Source organism: Verruconis gallopava, assembly GCF_000836295.1.
Source record: "Verruconis gallopava strain CBS 43764 unplaced genomic scaffold supercont1.65, whole genome shotgun sequence".
Lineage (NCBI taxonomy): Eukaryota > Fungi > Ascomycota > Dothideomycetes > Venturiales > Sympoventuriaceae > Verruconis > Verruconis gallopava.
This window is the reverse complement of record NW_015622201.1, coordinates 50,665-70,802: the sequence shown is the minus strand read 5'-3', so window position 1 is coordinate 70,802 and position 20,138 is coordinate 50,665. Positions and strand designations below refer to the sequence as shown.

At 45.1% G+C, this 20,138-nt stretch overlaps 6 protein-coding genes across 6 annotated transcripts; 3 read left to right on the top strand and 3 right to left on the bottom strand.

Annotated features, from left to right (window-relative positions):
* Positions 1–2,800: 2,800 nt before the first annotated feature.
* Positions 2,801–3,650, bottom strand: PV09_09394 (uncharacterized protein; the record flags this gene model as incomplete). The annotated part of the gene is made up of 3 exons (XM_016363450.1): positions 2,801–2,880; positions 2,925–3,232; positions 3,280–3,650. 3 exons carry the CDS (start codon positions 3,648–3,650, stop codon positions 2,801–2,803), a joined length of 759 nt encoding a protein of 252 aa, XP_016208738.1.
* Positions 3,651–3,940: 290 nt separating this feature from the next.
* PV09_09393 (uncharacterized protein) lies at positions 3,941–4,659 on the bottom strand (the record flags this gene model as incomplete). The annotated part of the gene is made up of 3 exons (XM_016363449.1): positions 3,941–4,105; positions 4,167–4,256; positions 4,309–4,659. 3 exons carry the CDS (start codon positions 4,657–4,659, stop codon positions 3,941–3,943), a joined length of 606 nt encoding a protein of 201 aa, XP_016208737.1.
* A 4,313-nt stretch (positions 4,660–8,972) lies between these two features.
* Positions 8,973–9,932, bottom strand: PV09_09392 (uncharacterized protein; the record flags this gene model as incomplete). Its single annotated transcript, XM_016363448.1, has 1 exon — positions 8,973–9,932. The coding sequence occupies one exon, from the start codon at positions 9,930–9,932 to the stop codon at positions 8,973–8,975; it is 960 nt and encodes a 319-aa protein (XP_016208736.1).
* Positions 9,933–12,011: 2,079 nt separating this feature from the next.
* On the top strand, positions 12,012–12,515 carry PV09_09391 (uncharacterized protein; the record flags this gene model as incomplete). The annotated part of the gene is made up of 1 exon (XM_016363447.1): positions 12,012–12,515. One exon carries the CDS (start codon positions 12,012–12,014, stop codon positions 12,513–12,515), a length of 504 nt encoding a protein of 167 aa, XP_016208735.1.
* Positions 12,516–13,424: 909 nt separating this feature from the next.
* On the top strand, positions 13,425–14,539 carry PV09_09390 (uncharacterized protein; the record flags this gene model as incomplete). The annotated part of the gene is made up of 2 exons (XM_016363446.1): positions 13,425–14,334; positions 14,374–14,539. The coding sequence occupies exons 1-2, from the start codon at positions 13,685–13,687 to the stop codon at positions 14,537–14,539; spliced, it is 816 nt and encodes a 271-aa protein (XP_016208734.1). The 5' UTR covers positions 13,425–13,684.
* Positions 14,540–18,311: 3,772 nt separating this feature from the next.
* Positions 18,312–19,657, top strand: PV09_09389 (uncharacterized protein). The gene is made up of 2 exons (XM_016363445.1): positions 18,312–18,625; positions 18,674–19,657. The coding sequence occupies exon 2, from the start codon at positions 18,978–18,980 to the stop codon at positions 19,296–19,298; it is 321 nt and encodes a 106-aa protein (XP_016208733.1). The 5' UTR covers positions 18,312–18,625; positions 18,674–18,977; the 3' UTR covers positions 19,299–19,657.
* Positions 19,658–20,138: the final 481 nt, after the last annotated feature.

The window sequence follows — 20,138 nt, the reverse complement described above, 5'->3', positions numbered from 1 at the left end:
TTTACGCCACAGAACTACAGGGCATCAACCTCGCCCTCGAGATGGTGAAGAACATGGGCAGTAGATCAACCCGCTACAAGCAGGTGTATATATTTACAGATAACCAGGCCGCGATACGCACCATAATACAACCTAAGGGCTGCTCTAGGGTGTTACGAAGTAACATAAGTCACGTGGGAAGAAGCTGATCAGTCTGATCATGAATGATCACCATGATCAGTCTGCATTAGCGGGAAATTGCTATTGGCTCTAACAGAATGAACGAATCAGATGCATGATATGCGATCAGTCTGATCATGAATGATCAGAATGATCGCCTGCCTCTCACTTCTATAAAAAAGGAAGGATTTCTCTTCTTACCCAAGAACTGTAGTTTAACTGTCTAGTACACCTAGTAGTTAGTCTGAACATTCTCTCATACTTGAAGCTCATACTACTCTAAGTCATAAAACTTGGACTAACTTATTTCTCTTCCTTTCTGAATAAGTCTTAGTTCCACATTGTTCCCTTTTGCTCTAGGAAGCCAACCCCTTCCGAAGTGGCTTACATTAGTGAAGCTAGTCGGTATTGGGACAGTGTTCCTAACATAGGGTATATATCACTAAGCAGATCGCACGGCAGGTCTGGCAGCTATAAGAGGATAGGCTTGCCATCACCATCTATTAGATACCGGCTTATAAGGGTATAGATGGTAACGAAGAGGCTGACCTGGCCGCTAGGACAGCTATAGGATAGGTAGAGAAAGGCATGGAGGGCTGTAGGGCCCCTATACCCTCCCGCCTGCACCCACTACGAACCACGCTCAAGACGTGGGCCAGCAAAAACGCCCACACCAGCTGGACCAGAAGCTGGCAGCAGGAGAAGAAGGGCAGAGCCACATTCAGACATACGCCGCTTCCAAACAAGAAGGTGTTACGGTTACATACAGGCCTAACCAAGGCAGAGAGCGCCTCGCTCGTACAAATGAGAACCGAGAAAATAGGGCTCAGAGACTTCCTCTTCTTCCGACGCGTACCAGGATTCGAGGACCCAGGGTGCCCCTGTGGAGGAGGCCGACAAACAGTCGGCCACGTGCTCCTGCGATACCAACTGCTCCAGGACAAACAACAGATTGAATTCGGGAATCTACCAGGCAGAGAGGACCTACAGAAGGTCTTCTCAACGCGCAAGCTAGCCATGAAAGCAATCGCACTTATAGAACAGGTGAGGGCCCTAGGGCAGAGGGCGCCGAGCGAGTAGATTGGCAGAGTATTAGGTGGAGACTGAAGGTAGTACAGATAGTGAAACACGGGGTGTGCCCTACTGAGCTTATACACAGTGGAATTATTAGTAGTAGAGCCAGTATTAATAAATGGTGACAGCCATTTGAAGGTCAAGGTAGATGGCAAGAGGGTGGGTGAAAGAGGAGACTGGCCACGTTTGTTTACTCTCTGAGTCTACATGCATAGCTGCAGATAATTAGCGGCCAAAATCGAGTAGGATTTAATCAAGCCTGCATATCCTAACTAGGATGGGTCAGGGCAAATGAAAAATCAAATCAAATCAAATCAAATCAAATCAATCTCATGCAAGAGTCTCATCGGAGACAAATGAGACTGAACACATGATATGGAAAACAGGTCTATAAAAGAAGGGCTTATCCCTTCACTACGCTCATTGCAGTCCAATTGTCTAGTATACATTATTTGTTAGTTTATGCTATTCCATTCTATTGAAGCAATCCTATCCTAAGCTATAAAACTCATACTTAGTCTTTCAGTCCTTCTCCTTCTGACAAGATCCAAAGCATACCCTCTGTCCTATACTCTAGGAGGCTCACCCCTTCCAAAGTAGCTTACGTTAGCAAGCTTGCCGGATTGGGAAAGCATTCCTAACAACGGCCCACTCGCTTATCCTTGGCGGTATAGTTGAGTAAGATCACGACGATTCTCGGGTGTATATTGCTGATTGTCCGTCGGTAGTGGGAGAGGTGGTGTGATTGGCCTTGTGATTTTTGATAGAACTTGTGAAAATGCCTCCGATCAAGCCATTTTCAAATACGCAAGAAACTCAACTTTGTTAAGTTCTATATGGTCAATGCCGAGCCTCATCAAGTTTTGCCACCTTATTACTATATGCCCTCATTAAGACTGGAAAACAGTCTACAACAAGAGATTGTAATTATTGGGCTGAATTTGGAAGCATACATAATGTAATGTTAGGGTGTTCTTTACAGTAGTGATCAAATTTAGATGTTATATGAGATTCATGTCCATCAAGGATGAGGAAGCGGTATTCGCCCACTGTCCATGGGCTGCGTATATGGCCCAGATATAAAAGTGAGCCATCAAAGTTCAATCTCACTTGATGTCATCCCTTTGGGCTAGCTGGTCGAGAATCAACATGCCCCATGCGACCATGGATGCGATCGCGGAAGGTCCTTTCAGGCACTTTATAAAGCCATGTATCGGCTCCAATTGATAGGTTTGATTTAGAATTGATTGATTGAATTCCCAATGAAATTTTTGTTCATTATTAACTGTATTAAACATCTCGTTGTGATGTTAATCAACTGCGCCACTGCCTCGCGCCGTGCACGCCGTGCTTCGTTAACTTCACTTATCTATATATCTCATTCTTAAGCATAGCGTCACTATGTTCCTATGCTCAACCAGCTGTCACTAGCCACTAGCTATTGAACTGTCTTAATATTGAAAATACTCTCCTTCCATTTCCCTCCGGTGTAATGTCTAGTCAGTATTGATCAGGGTACAGCCCTCGCCAAATGCCGTTCAAATACTACCGTCCTGACATCAAACCTCTAAAACTGGCTATCTCCGGAGATGGAAGGCCGGTTAAGAGATTCGCGCACGTTGGTGTTGAACTGGTCAAGAAGATTGCCTAGGCCTTCATTAGCAAAACCAAAATATGCGAGATCCACATACCAGCTGGCTTATAATTACAAACTGTGAAGTACGGGGGCACGAAACTACCAGTGTTTGCAAGGCCACTTGCACTGCAGTCTACCGTAGCACACCCGACATAATTCGAACTGGCCCAGACAAGTTGAGTAAAATGGCCCCAGCTGTTGAAGGCGGCTTCGTCGTCTATACTGCTTGGAGTGGCTTCGCCATAAAGACCTTCGAAGTTTGACACTTCATTGTTGTAAAATATGTCAGTAATCACGGAACCGATCTCACTGCTTTGGGTTCCAGCAGCTATGTTCTGGCCATAACCTCCACCATCGATGCTTCTGCGCAACATTAAGCAAATGGATTCCCAAGAGTGCCGGAAACCTACGTATCATGGGCATACGTGCAAGACTCTGCAATCTTCTGAGCAGTTGCGGCGAGCCCATCGTCCCAGGCGATCTCCGGAGCCGAATGATTGGTTCGGTGCGCGTTGTGATGTGCGACCACCGTGGCAGAATAGCCTGTCGGGGGCGCGCTGGCAGGGGAAGATGAGGAAACAGCTGTATGAAAGGCAGCACTAGTAGTCTCATACAATTGGGTGAAAGATGAAATAGGCTGAATACTTGTTGCCGGGGATTGCGCGCCCGGGAAACTGGGGTAGATTCCGTGAAATTCAATCGAACCCGCAGATATCTTCCCCCAGTGTTGAGGAAAGGCGCATGCCGCAGCTAATATGCCAAAAAAAATCATGGTAAGCATATCGAATTACACATGGAGAGTTCTCGTCCCACTCCAGCCAAATATTTGTTCCTGAACGACGTGGGCAACTGGTAAATTTCTCGACAGATATTGTTGCTCAGGTGATCCGCCTTAGTATTTCTCCGTCTAAAATTAGTATAGCCACATTCATACGTGAAATGTAGAGACAATGAAGACGGAGCAAGGAGTTGAATTAACCAAATCTACCAATTTTAGAATTACTACAAGAGATGAATAGCTAGTTTGGGTTAATAGACCGCCTTTTCGAAACTGCCGCTATACAGGTCGTTTTAGCTACCATGTAGAAAAGTCATGATCCTCTGAACCTCGCTTTGCACCTTCTGGATCTTCTGGACATCCTTTTGCATGTCCTGAAGCCTCTGGAGTGGCTCACTCAGTGTCTGAAGTACGTCGGTTAGTTCTTGATGAATATCCCTAATTTGTCTCCAGAGCCTCTGTTTTGCATTAATCTAAATTCTTTCAGGTATGGTGAAGATGGGGAACAGATGTTCTTACGGTAAAATTTTGGGTACTGCTAACGACTTCATTGACCAGCCCAGCCTGGAAGAGAATAAGAGTGTTATCCGAAGTAAAAGGTTTGGGAGACTGTAGATTCTATCAGAGAGAGTTAACATTTGCAAAATTATGACCAACCTACAGGCTGGTCCCCAGGATTGGGATTGGAGACCTCTTCAATCGGGCTGGACAGTCTTATCCGCTTCGTGCTTTCCTCCTCGTTAGACAAAGGCGAAAGAGCCTCCTCAGGTGGCTGAGGTGTTGGCTTCTTAGCTGGTCGCCCGCGGCGCTTTCGCGTTGACGACTGGGTACCGTTCACACCCTCAGTTCCGTTCTCGTGCCCAATCGGTGGATAGCTCGATTGATCAACCGAATTCCATTTCCCGGGTTCTTGACGGAGTGGGAGTGTCTGCTGGAGAGCCTCAAGGCTTCGAATTGGACTCTCACGGGCCAACTCAAGCAGCTCGGCCGGTGTGATTGTGTCGTGCGCCATTGCAGAGAACTGGCTCTGTACTGATCAAAGTATATATCAAAAGTCCTATATTGAGCCAAATTGACTCCCTTAAACAATCTCGTACATCCATTATTGAGTCCGTCTACCAGGGCCTGTGCGGAGATAGTGGACTCGGCCATATGGAGCCATAGTTCCGGAATAGATTTCGATAGCAGTTTCCGAGGTCAGCAAGGTTGGTTGACTCTCGTTCCTTGATGGAAAGTTGTGTTTGAAAAGTCTTTGGTAGGGTCATGCCACACTACAGGACATGAAAATGCAAAAGTACTTGGCCTGATCATAAGCATACGTGAAAACTCAGAGATAAGCATTCAATCCAGTCTCTGTAACAAATTAGCCTTGGATTTGACAGAGTTCGTTCGCATGAGCATGGTTTCTTCGTCGTGGAACTCTGCCTTGGGTGTGATCGGGTCGATCTGTTCCACGTAAAGCCTCGTTCTGCGTATAGCTCAGTGCCACCGAGCGCGACAAAGCGCTCGACACAAGTGTCACAAACGATCAAGCATGACTGCTTCTCAGTAAAAATACGTCCTCGTCGGTAGAACAGTCATGCCGAGCCCCAAGGAAACGCTGTCGTTACGACCTGCTCCCACAGGAACAGCGCTGAGTTACGGTCCGCGGCTCGATGACCTCAGTTACCAGGTCAATGATCTCATGACAGCACCGACTCATTCATGGGTTAACCTTTTCTACTCCTATGATCGATATGATCAAAATGCTACACGGTTGTGAAAAGAATGGCTGAAACCGTGTAGCATTTGATCATATCGATGCCCGGCCGGGGAAACCGTGGCCCAGATTTGATTTAATTTGATTTTTCATTTACCCTGACCCATCCTAGTTAGGATAGGCTGCTGAGATTTGTTCCCCCGATTCTGGGATTTGTCCCCCCTTTGAGATTTGTCCCCCCCGCTAGCTGTAATGTACTTTAAAATCGCTGTAAATGGCTTAGCGCATAATAACGCGCCGCGCTTTAGGGGCAACTTCATCAATGAATTTGTATTTATAAAGATTCTTCAATTACCAGTAGCAACTATAGAAGATATTCCTGCCCCGCCAGACTCTATTTATAGCTCTTATGATGAAGCATACAACTCTCTTAAAAGTCATGGTATCTAAAATGGGTATGGCTTTGTACTTAAACGGAGTAAGCCTCACCACTCTGATATCAAAATATGATATTACTATCAATGCAACCGCTTTAGAGTCTATAAGTCAACAGCAAAGACTCTAAGCACAAGTATACGTGCAACAGGGTGTCCTTTTAAGCTTGTCATCTTTAAAGATACCCAAAACGATCAGTGGAAACTGGAAGTCCAAGTCAAGCAGCATAATCATGCCCCATCTATTAATCTAATGGCTCATAACATCTATCGCAAACGTATAGAAAAGCAAAAAGAAGTCATCAAGACTATGTCATATGCTGGAGTTCGGCCAATGCAAATAATGGCAGCCCTTCAACAAGATGACCCGCATACCTTTGTCTCTGCCTCAGATGTTCGCTCAGAAAGAAAGGCCATCTAACAAAAGCACTTAGATAGAAGAAGCCTAATTGAAACAGTATTAGACGACTTATCATCATCAGATTGGGTTTTCTCTTTAACTAGGGACCCTGAGAATCATATACAATGCCTCTTTTTTATCCATCAAAAGCAGATTAAACTGCTATTAGCAAATCCTGATGTTCTTTTAATGGATTGCACATATCAAACTAATAAGTATAAGCTTCCACTATTACACATACTTGGCTGCACCAATCTTCAGACCTTTTTCTCTATTGGCTTCTGCTTTCTTCGTAATGAGACGGAGGAAGACTACTATTGGGCACTCTCAACCTTTCTCTCACTCACAGGAGTGCCACATCCACACGTATTTATAAGCGACCAAGAACAAGCAATAACGCAGGCAGCTCGTAGATTGCTTCCAAATGTTCCACAGCTTCTTTATATATGGCATATCAACAAGAATGTCCAGATAAAGGCTTAACTTGTATGGAGAGACGCCGATGGTACAACACTAGAAGAAAAGAAGGCAATTGCTGAAGAACGTCAGAATTTTCTGAAGCGCTGGAACCAGGTATGTCACACCTAAACAATATTATTAATAATCTAACAAACTAGGTCGTCTTCGCACCTAAGCGTCCTGACTTTCAAATAAAGTGGGATAAGCTTCTTAATGATTATCAGCATCAGGAAGAACTATGCAGGTATCTAAAGGAGAATCAATATGAAACACGCGCTTAATGGGCGGAGGTTTGGACATCCTATCATCGACACTATGATACAATTACAACTTCTCCTGTTGAAGGAATGCATAAAGTACTAAAGGATTATTTACTGATTTCTACTGGCGATATACTACATGTTGTTCAGAGAATTGAGCAGTTAATCCATAATCAGTATAATAAATATGAGAAGGAGATCGCGTTATCTATGCATAACATCAAGTTTGAGCATATGCATGAGAAGATGCTGTTCCTGCCATCTAATATTTATACAATAATCACACCGCCTGCAGTCGAACGTATCAGACAACAGGAACTTATGCGTCAAAAGGAAGAGAAACAGCCAAGCAGTAAAAAGCCTTGTTCAGGTCTTTTTGAGAGGATAAATGGCCTTCCATGTCGCCATAGACTGCAAATAGCAATAAGTTATGGGCCTTTACCTCTGCGCTATATATATGATGATCACTGGCGTTATTAGTGTACACATGGACAGTCTATTTAAATACCTTCGCCGAGACCACACCAGTTTATCCTTGAGCCACTTCTAGCTAATATAAGATGAGCGCAAAAGAAGAGCCAATTATCAACTCACTAAGATCCGTCAGCATTTGAGCGCTCTGTACCACAATCTAACCCTATAAACCAGAAAGAAGGACAGACACCAGCAGAAGCCTTATCAACTAGTACACAGGTTACTGTATCTATGGCTCCGCATATGCTATCTACAAAAATCCTGTAATAATATCTGTTTCTATATCAATCCCAGTAACAGCTGGTCCAGTGTCAACTCTGCTCTCCTCACCAACTGCTTCTATTTATTCTTCACCAATTTCTATCACAGTACCTGTTACTGAAGCCCCATCATCACCACTGCCATAACTGCCATAACTACTACAACCACCACAACAACAATCTTTATAGCAGCCTCCATCTTTAGAGGAGTTCTTAGTAGATATTGAACGCCGTCGACATCAACCAGTTCTAGATGGCTTACACAATATATCCACAGTCTTTAGTTATTTTTATAAGACCGGACAGGAAGACGCTCCACCTAAGTTAGTTGAGGCACGGCATATGGCACTAAGTACCCGTGGAATCTATGCTGATTGCACCTCAACCATGGCGTGGAACTTTCATTTTGGAGACAAAGATGCCTTCTACACTGAAAGATTTGCACAAGTTCAGGCTTGAAGATCACTGCCTGTAGTACAAAGTACACTAGTATTGCGGTCTAAGCGCGCTGCAGCATATAAAGCATCAGACGCGTGGTCATCGCTTAGCCCAAATAAAAGATAACGCCGTAGATAGATGTATATAAACACCTTTACTAACTATATAAGTTTGTTATCTCTTGAATAATTTGATAAAATAGGTGGCACTGCGCTAAGCCATTTACAGCGATTTAAATTACATTACAGCTAGCGGGGGGGACAAATCTCAAAGGGGGGACAAATCCCAGAATCGGGGGGACAAATCTCAGCAGCCGTTAGGATACGTGTCGCAGGTCATGTGCACCTGACTAATCTAGCGCAATGCTAGGCAGTGCTGAGGACTGCTGTGCGCGGCGTATTAACGAGCTACAGAAGATGAAAGATGGATGGAAAACTAGATAATTGAGAGGATAGGAGGTGGTCCTTTTATTGACTATCTGCAATGTGAGAGATCATTGTGGGTTGTGGTTGTGGTTTTTGGTTGTATCTTCTTAAGTGATCTCGCTCAAGCGATGGCTAAATAAGGCGCTAGATTAGTCAGGTACACGTGACCTGTGACACTTACCAAGTATCAGGTGACAAGAGGAATTGCTGGCAAGATGAGAGAGTAGAGCCAGGGGTAGGGGACAGGAGAATAATGAGACAATCCATCAGTGAAGATAGCATACAATTCACTCAACAAGTTTACGATCTCACGTATGCATCATTCATCGTCCCCGTGATCCTCCGCACGGACATTGACGCGCCCATGAACGAGGACTCCATTTGAACTGGCCTGCACTTCAAGTAAATCCCAGTATTCTCTCAATTACAGAAACGGCCATCTCTATCTCATATGTATTTGTTAACCGCCCTCTGTGTTAAGACTCCCGTCTCTGGCCATATTCAGACCCATACTTGGCTCCACCATAGCCCGATGACGCGGTTTTGTTTGTGCCTTGGTAGGCAGGATGGTCTGAATCTGGCGGTCGATGGACCTTGCTGTCCCCTTGAAACTGTCCAGTCAATTTTTCTGGATAGGGCAATAATTCTTTATTCCTCAGGCCATGCTCCGCTACCGTCTCTGGTGGAGGGGTGGAATGCTTTCTGGAATTCTCCCGTATAAAAGGTGGAGGGAATATCTCTGATGATCTCGGCACCAGATCTTCGTACGGTTGACCAGCTGTATCCTTTGCTCTCCTTTTGAACGGCTTCGGCTTCTCGACGAGAGATGTTTTTTCGTCCTCACCTTTGCCACCTTCGGGAATCTGCTTTGGCCACGAGATCATGGACTTCAGGTTCGGAAGCTCCTTGTCGCGCTTCTGCACGAGCGCCCAAACCAAACATGCGATAGCCACCGTGGCCAATGTAATTCCAATCCCCACACCGATACCACCGCCGAATGTCTTGCGTACAGTGGGATGAGGCAGAGAAGTTGGGATCAGGCCCAGCGATGGCTCGATGGTGCAAATATCGGACGTGCAGTTATATCCCGGAGGGCAACAGGAGTCTCCACATGTTAACAATTGTGGTGGCTCGCCTAGGATGTGCACCGGGCTCAATGAGCTGTTGGAAATATTGCATGGTATGGGGCGAATGCTGGCACAATCACTGTTATCTGGGCAGCAGAGTACGACCGTAGTCGTTGTGCTGTTAACCGGGAGGCATGTAGTGGAGTTTTTGCAGCACCAGCTGGAAGGATAGCTCTTGCCGCACTGACTGTATTGTGGATTTCCCTCGCAAGCGCTGTTGTCTCGGAGCTCCAAGTTATTAGAGAAAACGGAGCGAAGGCACGCAAAGAGTAAAAAAGTGTAGAGCCGATTATTCTTCCACATGTTCATGGCGAGAGCGAGGTTTGAGCATTCGATCTTGCTACACACACACACTGTGGAATACTTATCACTTGGACTAGGGATGTAGGGAGACTCTATGATTTAGGCTATGATTAAATTCTGGACTCCTACACAGCCTTGGAATCTAATGAATCGCCTTGTACTGTAAGAAAATTGAAAGAGCGGCAAGCGCACAGCTACCATCCACGAAGTGCTAAGCTACCTGCTTCTAAGTTGGGCAGTCGGTCATGGATGCTCTGTCCGGTCGTAAAAGCCAATGCGTTCATCCAGGATCGCACAAATGATGCCAGGACGTTGAATATTGGGAGTCATGGTTAAGATCACTGTCTTTCGATCCGCGCGGGGATCTTCAATAAGGACGTGGAACTTTGTCTGCTATCTGCAGGTTCTATGCTACAAATCTACCAGAATAACGAATCACGTGGCTTCCATGGATGAATGCTTACCTCTCGAAAGCTGCTGAAGACGGAAGGATTTGACCTCGCCAGGTCCGTGACAGTGCAGAGAGTGCAGTTGCATTATGTATTAGTCCTCCACGCCATTTGTCCGTCTTATGTGCACACTAAATATAACTGTCACATTGGAGGAACCTGATGTGCTCCTTATAAGGCAGCTGAGAGCTATTGGTGTGATCGTCGATCTTTCAAATGCCATCTTTCTCTCGGATGTCGGCTGTCCATATGTAACCCTCGGGCGACTCCGTTTCGAACATACTAAACAAAGAAAGGGAGACATCTTCATAGCGGATACCATACCGAAGAAAATCGCTACATACCATACCGTACTGTAGGGAAAACGGTATAACATTAGTAGTAGTAATAGTATTAGTAGCTTATCGATATAATAGTAATTCTAGTTATAAACATAATTGCAAATACAGAAACTACTATAATAAGTACTGTAAACTATAGAAGTGGGACGGGATGGTATTTTCCGTGGCTACCGTACCGGCTGCTGCAAAGACTGATCGGTTTTTGCTACGAAAGCGCAGAGGCATTTACCATACCATACCGTACCGTGGGATATCCTAGATGTTCATATTTAACAACATGTGGGATATGCCCCCAGTTCAATCCACGGGCCAGTCCGTATATCACTACGTCATGATACATTCGTCGTGCAGCCATAACTCTCATGCGTCGCAGTTAAAGCATTAGATTATCTGGATTAAACAGCTTCTGACATGTGCTGGTGGTCATCAGTTCCTGGCCAGATAATGTCAGCAGGCTTGAAGTTCCATGTTCGGAGTTATCGGCAACGTACGAAGATCTGAGGCAAGTTACATACTCTATGGTAATGCATTGTCCCCAGTACAAGCGTGATGTTTCGGTAGACAGTCTTCATTCTCGATCCAATGCTCAACGACCGTTGTTCCGTTGTTGAGATGATTGATCCTGTATGGTTTTTACCTTTTTTTTCGGTACGGCACGGTATATACCGCTACCATGGGGCACCCAAGCCGGTCAATATTAACCTTAGCCAGCCGAGAATTGCTAATCCCTACCATGTTGCGTAGAAGCTACCCAAGTCTGCCAAATCTCGTTGCTGCATCTCAAAGTTCAGCATCGAGCCCTTCGCACGCATTGATAGACATATATACATATTCCTCGACATCAATGGTGATGTGCCATTTTGCGCCCTCCTTTTAATGAGGTACCCTTGATGAACTCATGTTTTTATGCAATAGAATAACATTGCATCAAATCATATAATGTAACCATTCATTGAAGACCTCCATTTGAAATTCGGCTGCTTCAAGAATCCGTTTGGGCAAGCGCAAAAAAACTCCTTGACGCAATAAACTCGTGATGACACGGCTTAATTTTGCAGCCCCAGTCGACCTGTTCGCAGCGTATAATACCAACTGAGGGAAGCTATTTCGAGGTGACTATATTTGACCAGCGAAGATATATCGCTTCTAAATGATTTGTTTATAGCTCGTAAATAGTGGATACCCATCTTCTTCCTTTATATCTAGTCGAAGCTCGCCTTCCTAGCCTATTAATAGAAGAAGCAGCGGTTTATAGTCCAATGTGAAGCATATGTCCTCAAGGATTGAACCTCAAAATGCAGAACTTTGCAGATATTCCAACTCCTGAACTCCTGTCGATAGCCGAAGACCTGGAGCTAGAATATAAGAATCTAATGACGCAGATTGCTTTTTACTCAGCAATGCAAGTGGCTAGCCTAGAGCTCGATAACAGGGTGCAAATAGCCCTAGAGAAACTAAAGACGGCAGTAATTGCTTTCAGTAACGTCGAACGGATGGTCGAAGCGGCCACCAAAAATGCCAAGCCTAGCGCTATATTTGAACAAGAGAAATCCCGATCCCAACTTCCAAACAAAAGTTTTGATATTGAGCAAAAGAGATACACCAATGAATCAGATAGCTGTGACGTCGCGATGAAAAGCATCGAGCCAGATGTGGAGCGTTTGGAGCTACAATCGGCACTCTGTGGACTTATTGCGACCGTAAGGAATGCCTTAAACTTGAAACCAAGAGCACATAAGAAAATTGAGCTGCGAGGCCCTTCCATCCGGTCTAGAGCTCCAAGTCCAGAAAGTGGATAAAACAAGTCGTCTCCGCCGAATGAAATGGACGTAATTGGGGTTGCTTGCACGTGTAGTAATAAGTTGACGTGAACAATAGATCAAGTAACTTAGGCTGGCTATAACACGTATACAGTGTCATGTTGGTCTATTCTAATTATGTAACGCAAAATGCTAATATCTATGGCTTATTTCTGATTTCTTCCTTTTGTGCAACGGTTGAGCGAGTCTATCTAGTGCCGCTACGGTTGAACTTCAAGGAATTTTTCTATTCACCTCACCATGTCGCTTGGTCGTTTAAACATATGGCTCGAAATTCGCCCTAGAGAAGTTCTAATTGGTACACTTCGCACAGGCACACAGCCGCATCAACTTTAAGAGGCCGCTGGTTTCTTAAGGGGTCACCATCCCAGCTAAGGCCACATGCAAATACCTGGGAGTCACTATAGACTGGAGGCTTAAATAGAAGGAACACATCACAGAGATCTACAGGAAGGTCTTAAAAACAATCGCCGCACTCAGCTCTATCATGAGCTCTACATGGGGCTCAGGCTTATAAGACATGCGAAAAATCTATAGAGGCACGGCGGTGCCACAGATGATGTATGCCTGCTCTGCCTGGTCGAACCCAGCAGGTGCAAGGGGTAAATACACAGAAACCACACTTAAGATACTAAAGGGCCTGCAAGCCCGCGGAGCGAGGGCCATATACAGAGCATACAAGGCGACTTCACACACGGCTCTAGACATAGAGGCGCATCTGCTTCCAATCAAACAACAGATATGGAAACACATGTTACGATGGTAACACGTGACAAGCTAAAAGAATAAGATAACTTAAGTTAAGTTAGCCAGCGTTTGCTCATGTCACGTGATATTGGCACGTGCATAAACTGACAAGCTGCAGATAATTTGCGGCCAAAACGAAAAAACACCATAACAGCGAGAACTCAAATCGTTGAAATTGAATATTCCTATCATGCGAACACGTCACCCTGAAGGAACTGAGGTCGTCAGCAGTCGCAGTGCGTCGCCCAACGCGTGTGGAACGCGAAATAACGATCCCATAGCCTCAAGAGGTGGCATGGCCAGTACCAATACAGGAGCACGCTACTCAACTTACGGGGTACCTTTGGAACGTACTGCTCTATCTAGATCGCGAGGAAAACCAACCAGTAACCCCAGAAGAGATGAGAACAGTGGTTATGGCAGCAATATCCCTGGTCGGAAAGGTCATGAGGACCCCTAATATGACGGCGGTACATCAGAAGATGAGCACCATATACACAGAAATGACGGCGAACGCGAACAGCACGGTGAAAGAGATATATAACATCAAAGAGGAACTCAAGAATCTGGTGGTGAAGGTACAAAAAGGCATCACAGTGGGCGAGACAGCTACCGTGGCAGCGACTGAGGCCGCGGAAGTAGGCAAGACAGTCGCCGCTATGGCGAGAGATATAAAGAACAAAGGAACACAGCATCAGACAGGAGGACCAATGAGCTATGCTGCTGCGGCAGCACATGGTGCTCTGATCATAAATACACACAGCACACAGAATACTCATAATACTCCATCTCTAGTGCAGCGTGAGATCATCATGAATATAAGAAATGCCCAGACAATCCAACACCTACGCTCCATGAATCCGCGTATCATGAAAGCCCATATTGACATAGCCATCGCCCAGAGCGAAAATGAACACATAGCTAAGATCACCACCATATCAGCCAACCAGCTTAAGAGCAGGGATCTCAGCATCAGAACAGCAACGAACAGTGAGATGCAGACGCTCCGTGAATTCACAGATGACTGGGTTCCTCGACTCGGAAGCGGAACGTCAGTACACACCTATATATATAGGGTTATTATATATAGTATACACACTAGTATGATAAACACTGAGAGGTTCGAGGAGGTCAAAGCCGAAATCCTGCAAGCTAACAGAGTATTCCTCCCTACAGCAGACATCAAATACATTGGCTGGCTGACTAGGAGACCACTAAACAAATTAATGTCGTCCATCGTCATCAAGTTCACATAAGCAGAAGATGCCAACAAAATCATCGACAAGGGACTGGTATGGGAAGGAGAGAGATATAATAGTGAACAATATAAGAGACAGTGCTAACTGAAGCAGTGCTTCCAATGCCAAAAATACGGCCATATAGGAACCCAATGCAAGGCAGTAAAGACATGTGGCTACTACGCGCAGTTATACAGCTCCTGGGAGTGCCTATCCAAGACCGGTCAGGATACCACCAGGAAGTGCGCAGTGTGCCTCGGAGCACACGAAGCATAGAGCCAGGCATGCCCAACCAGGAAAGAGGAATTGGGCAAGATTAAAGTAGTGCTCGCAACACAGCCCAAGTATCACCCGACCTTAAGCGAAATAGATCAGCAGGGGCCAGATCAGATGATTCTCAGGAGATCAAGGTCTGAGAGGGAACTAGAATCCATCCCTGACTTACGGAACACCCTGTGCAAAGGAACAGCCCATGGGTACATTGTCTTCGTAGCTATTTTAATCCACACACACATCTCTATAAATATGTTTAAATATATACTCTGTACCTTGAGCCTTTCTAAATATATCAGGCTATCTCTGCTATAAAAAATACAATTGCGTTCCCGTCTCATCGCCCAGCGAAAAGCAAGCCTGGTTAATGGTATAAACCGACTTCAGCCAGACCGGCCCTTTTTCAAGGCTCTTCTTAAGTTCAAAATAAACTGAACAGTTCCGTTTAAGCTTATTTATCTAATCATTGTGCTAGAAATCCATCATGATTCTTATTGCTGTGGTGAAAGTTAATTTCATGCAGCGATCGGTACCTTTTGATTGAAGCCAATACAAATTTGGTTAGTGTATTCCTCTTTTCGTATCTTACATAATCTCAATAGCTTTGATCAGGTAGGGTACATTTAAGACCTGTGGCTCCCTGACTGGAATTCTCCTTGCGCTGTTGGTGCCTTACGACGTCAAGGCAACAAGGCATCACCGCATCGACTTTTGGAGAGCACCAGCGAAAGTATGGATCTCAAAACCATCGCCATGGCGGCATCAGCTACATTTTATGCCTCGCGTTGTGAGCAGTCTTCAAGAACTTCATATTTGGTAATTAATTCATATTAGACCTCTAAATTTCTTGAAGTAATGCCATTCCGTTACTCCACGACGCGCAAAATACTACCTACCTTCTCCAACTCTAAGTGATTGACAATGTAAACATGTATTCTATTTTCTACTTCATATCATCCGCGCTACAGGTGCAATCTGCTGTTCACTTCTCCAAGCTGTCTCAAATATCGGCTCTGCTATAATTGGACTTGGCACACGAGTCTTGCGCTTCCGGGCATATTCTAGTTTGCCTCCAGTGGCTTGCGCTGGGCCTGGCTCTGGCTCAGGTGTCTTGCGCTTTCGACCACGTTTCGCTTTGCCTACAGTAACTTAGATTCATCTGGCTCTGGCTCTGACTCAGACTCAGACTCAGACTCAGACTCAGACTCAGGCTCAGGCTCAGGAATTTTTCTTTTTCTACCGCGCTTGCCTTGACCTTTCGCTTTTGCTGCGTCTTTTGCCGCTCGTTTCGCTCGTGCCTCCTCCAGATCCTCATAGCTCATAATTCTTGCTTTTCCCAAAATTAATGACCTTGTAGATTGGCGAACTTTACCTTCGTTATTGATTTGTCTCAGAAATTGAATTTGTTCTCGCTGGAGGTCACGTTTGGCAAAGCATGTTCGAGCAGCATTCTCAAACTTCTGCAAATGCCTTTATAGGCGCTGTTTGCTCTTCTTGTCTTCAGTATATGTATCCTGTTTGATCAGATTATACAGCGATATAAGAGCTTCGGTTATTACTGGTGTTTAGAGTACTTCACATTGAGGTTCGGGGTTAATTTTACAGGGCTCCAGGGTTGGAGCAGGAAGCTTAGGGACTGGCTTAGGAATTTCCGTAAGCACTCTGTCCGGATTGAAGGGATACAAACCGCTAGCTCTCTATCCCGCAAGGATGTTTCTTCTAGTGAAAGCTCTCTCTCTCGCAGGGCCGTAAAGATACATGAAGTGCTGCTTGCCGATCGTACCGACACCTCCTCACTCAAGCCGCTCAACTTCATCTCAATATACTACTTTCAAAGGGGAAAACACGGCGACATCACAAGGCTGCAGTTTATGAGATATATGAGAAGGTAGACGACATAGGGAAATATTGTTTTTAAAACAGAACTGAAGGATCTCCAGAGTTTCGTGCGATCCAAAGCCATCGCAGGCAAGGACTCTTGGTTTTCCATTCGCTCGTAGCCGGGTCTGAGGATCAAAGACTCGTTTAAGCCACTCCAAGCTGATATAGGAGTCAGTATATCCAGATTCGGAGTATGCATAGTGCCATCCTAGCGTAGGATACGTTGTCCAGTTTCCCCGATGAGTAGATGCTAGCCAGATGATCATTGGATCTAGATACCTACCATCTGCGCTTATACATTCCACGGCAGTAACAACTGTGCGCGTTGCACGTACGGCTCTGTGGCCTCGCAAGTCGTCCTTACCAATAAGAACTTTCACACTTCCTGGCATACTAAGCATAACACCAGTTTCATCCATATTGTAGACATTCTCAGGTATTACGGCTGGGTCTTGAAGTATGGTGCTAATCACCTCGAACCAGTGGACGACCTTATTATAGATATTATACCGGTCCCAGTCCAGTGTCCTCATTCTTCTGGCCTTGACTTCTGGATGACGTTTCTCAAAAGCCCGAGCCCAGTTTTTGCCTGGAGGCTTCTGTGGTTTATTTATGGGACGCTGGCGGGCGATGCTAAAGGCTAATGAAGGAATATGCTTTATTCATACGCGTTGTCCAAATTTGCCAAGTTATAATATAAAATTTACGACAGCTTTCTCTTCACATGGGTTGAGATATTGTTGGCTCTGGTTCTTGACCGCTTTCAGGCATTGGCCGTGTGCACGATAATAGAGGGTCGTATGAGGGACTTCGCCATATTCTGCTCGGGCATGGTACGTATCGCGCACGCCAGGAGGTAACTCTTGTGCCAGGACCTGGCTGGCTCTGTCTATGTTAGCTTACGGTGGTTGTAGTGCTGTTCAGGAGAAATGAGCGAGAAGATATGCGGGCGTGAGGACATAGGTGGGATTGCGCTTGACCCTGACAGAGGGCCAACTTGTGGGCCTATCTATTTTTAGCTGTTCATGGTTCCTTTATTGTAAGGCATTGCTATACCGCAGTTGAAGTCAAGTCAAGCACTTGAAGAGATGCGGAAAACTGGATAAAGAAAATTTGAAACTTGAGATTGTTGAAGCAGGAATGCTCGATTAGGTTGAGCTGCAGGCACCAGGGACTGGTGCCCTGCAGGGTGCCTGAGCGTAACTCGATAACGTGGTTCACCACCAAGTCATTACCTTAGTGCCTCGGGCCTTAAAATTCAGTGAAAGCCGCCTAAATTCTAGTGGGACCCCTGCTAAACTTAGGGGGGTATGCCGACTCGGTGTACCACGTTAATAAAAGAATATCCATCATGTGTATTTACCATGTATGCGGATATGTCTTCGTATGGATGTTTTTATCACAATATAGATGTCCTGAACACCCTTTCAGAATCTAACTTGCTACGGATGTTGTTTCGGCTACTTGTATTGGCGGACCAATGTTGACCAGATTAACGTGATTCAAGTCGATTCGTTCAATATGAAGCCTTAGCGCCTTAGGCCTCACGATTTAGTCTGTGGCTGTGCCAACTGACCAGTGAAATCATGCTAAATAGGCAATTGCGCGCTTATGTTATATTATGCTAAGCGACTCATGTGTCTTCAATAAAAGTTTACGGAACCCGCATAAACAGAAATCTGTCTGTTGTTTGTGGTTCCTGAACGCGTGTGACAAACCACCTCATGGCCTGCCGCTCTATCTCTCAGCTTGCAAAGACATTGTGCTACTTGAACACAGATCGATACTGCGTGTCTTTAATATGCATACACCACAGTTGAGATTTCCTTACATCACTACGTTGACGCCATTCTATGTTTAGACCACCTGCTGAATGGAATCTCATCACGAGTTTCCCCACCAAGGATAAATCAATTCTTGAACTTGAAATTTGCAAACGGGCAAGAAGAGGTAGGTCTAATTCTTCTCTGTACTTATATTCTCACTGATATATTGTAGTCATTGTATCATCGAACCCTATCCCCAGTCATGCAAGCCAAAATGGATATGAGCAATGTACCCACACGTATTTTCATCATACTCCGAGACTCTAGCCCTTATTAGTCAAAGCCTGATTCTGAAGTAATTGGAGTGGCGCTTTCGCTTATTTCTTAACAGAAGGTTTTGGGTTCAACAGGTTGCACCTTCACGGCGAATGAATACAAATTCATGGCGAAAGAGATATGGGGGGCTGTTACATTCTTTATATTCGATCTATCTAATGATAATTACAATCTGAACACTGTATATAAGGAAGGCGAGAATGACCTCCCGGTTGTCACGGTCAGACTCTCCAAAAGTAAGGAGACAGCTTGATATGAGGGCAAACCTTTACAGATGCAGGTCAACCAACAACTCCGACATATCTATGACAAAGTGGGCTATGGGTATGAGCCGCCTTTCTTTATTGATTATACTAATGGCAAAGTGCCGACATATCCCAATCCGCGCACCGCTGTGCGCTGTCCGCCTTCCACTCTTGTTACCTCCTCCGCGTCGGTTGTATTGTAGAAAGATATTATGTGTCTGGAGGTGTTGTAAGGCTATATGGCCCACACTTTGTCCGGATAACACTTACGGTTGAACCGTTAGTGTAGGCCGCGTGTTGTATGTTAGGACAAGGAATTTTGTATTGGCGACCGATCTCTGCGTTGCATTCAGTGCAGATTTCTATCTCCCAGTGACATATTTCTGAGAATCAGTTAGCAAAGCCTTTTTTTGGATACGGGTTGATACTTTTGAAGAGTTCTTGATGGGCGTATAACTAGTTAAGTGTTCGCGTAATGTGTGTCTGTTCTAGGAGGAGCTAGAATTATGCCCACCCCGCACCACTGCACTGCCAATTCTGTAGTTAGCTTACCGTAGTTAACAACCCTGAGCTCCAGCACGTGATATGAGAAAAATAACCGAGTTGAGTGGCGCTACGTCCTGTTCAAGTTGCCGAGGTAATGTAGTTAGTATGTGTCTACTTCGTACCGTTCCTAACATTAATGTCGCACTTGAGTGCAGGGTGGGATGTGCTCTGAATTGGTCAAGGTTGTGTTGATTAATTGTCTGAATCTGAAGCTAGCCAATCCATGTATTGCTGAAATGCCTGAGGTCTTAACATATGTTGCCTTGCAATAATCAATCTCCAGACCTATGCCAGCATGTGGTTAGGAAAAAGATTGTGGCTAAGGGCCAGGGGTACAATTAGACGACGGCACGGCTAATCCCAAAGTGGTTGGATGTGAATTTTTGGCCAAGATTTTCGATCGCCGACAATACTCCATGCAACTCCAGTCAAGCTCGGGATGGCTAAATTTGTGGGAGAAATAGCTTCTAAGCTTGCAATAATATTCTCTTGTATTCGGCAATTTGTATCAAGACATTTTATTTTATATATATTATGAAGGTGGCGATAGAGCAGGGGGGATTTGATTAA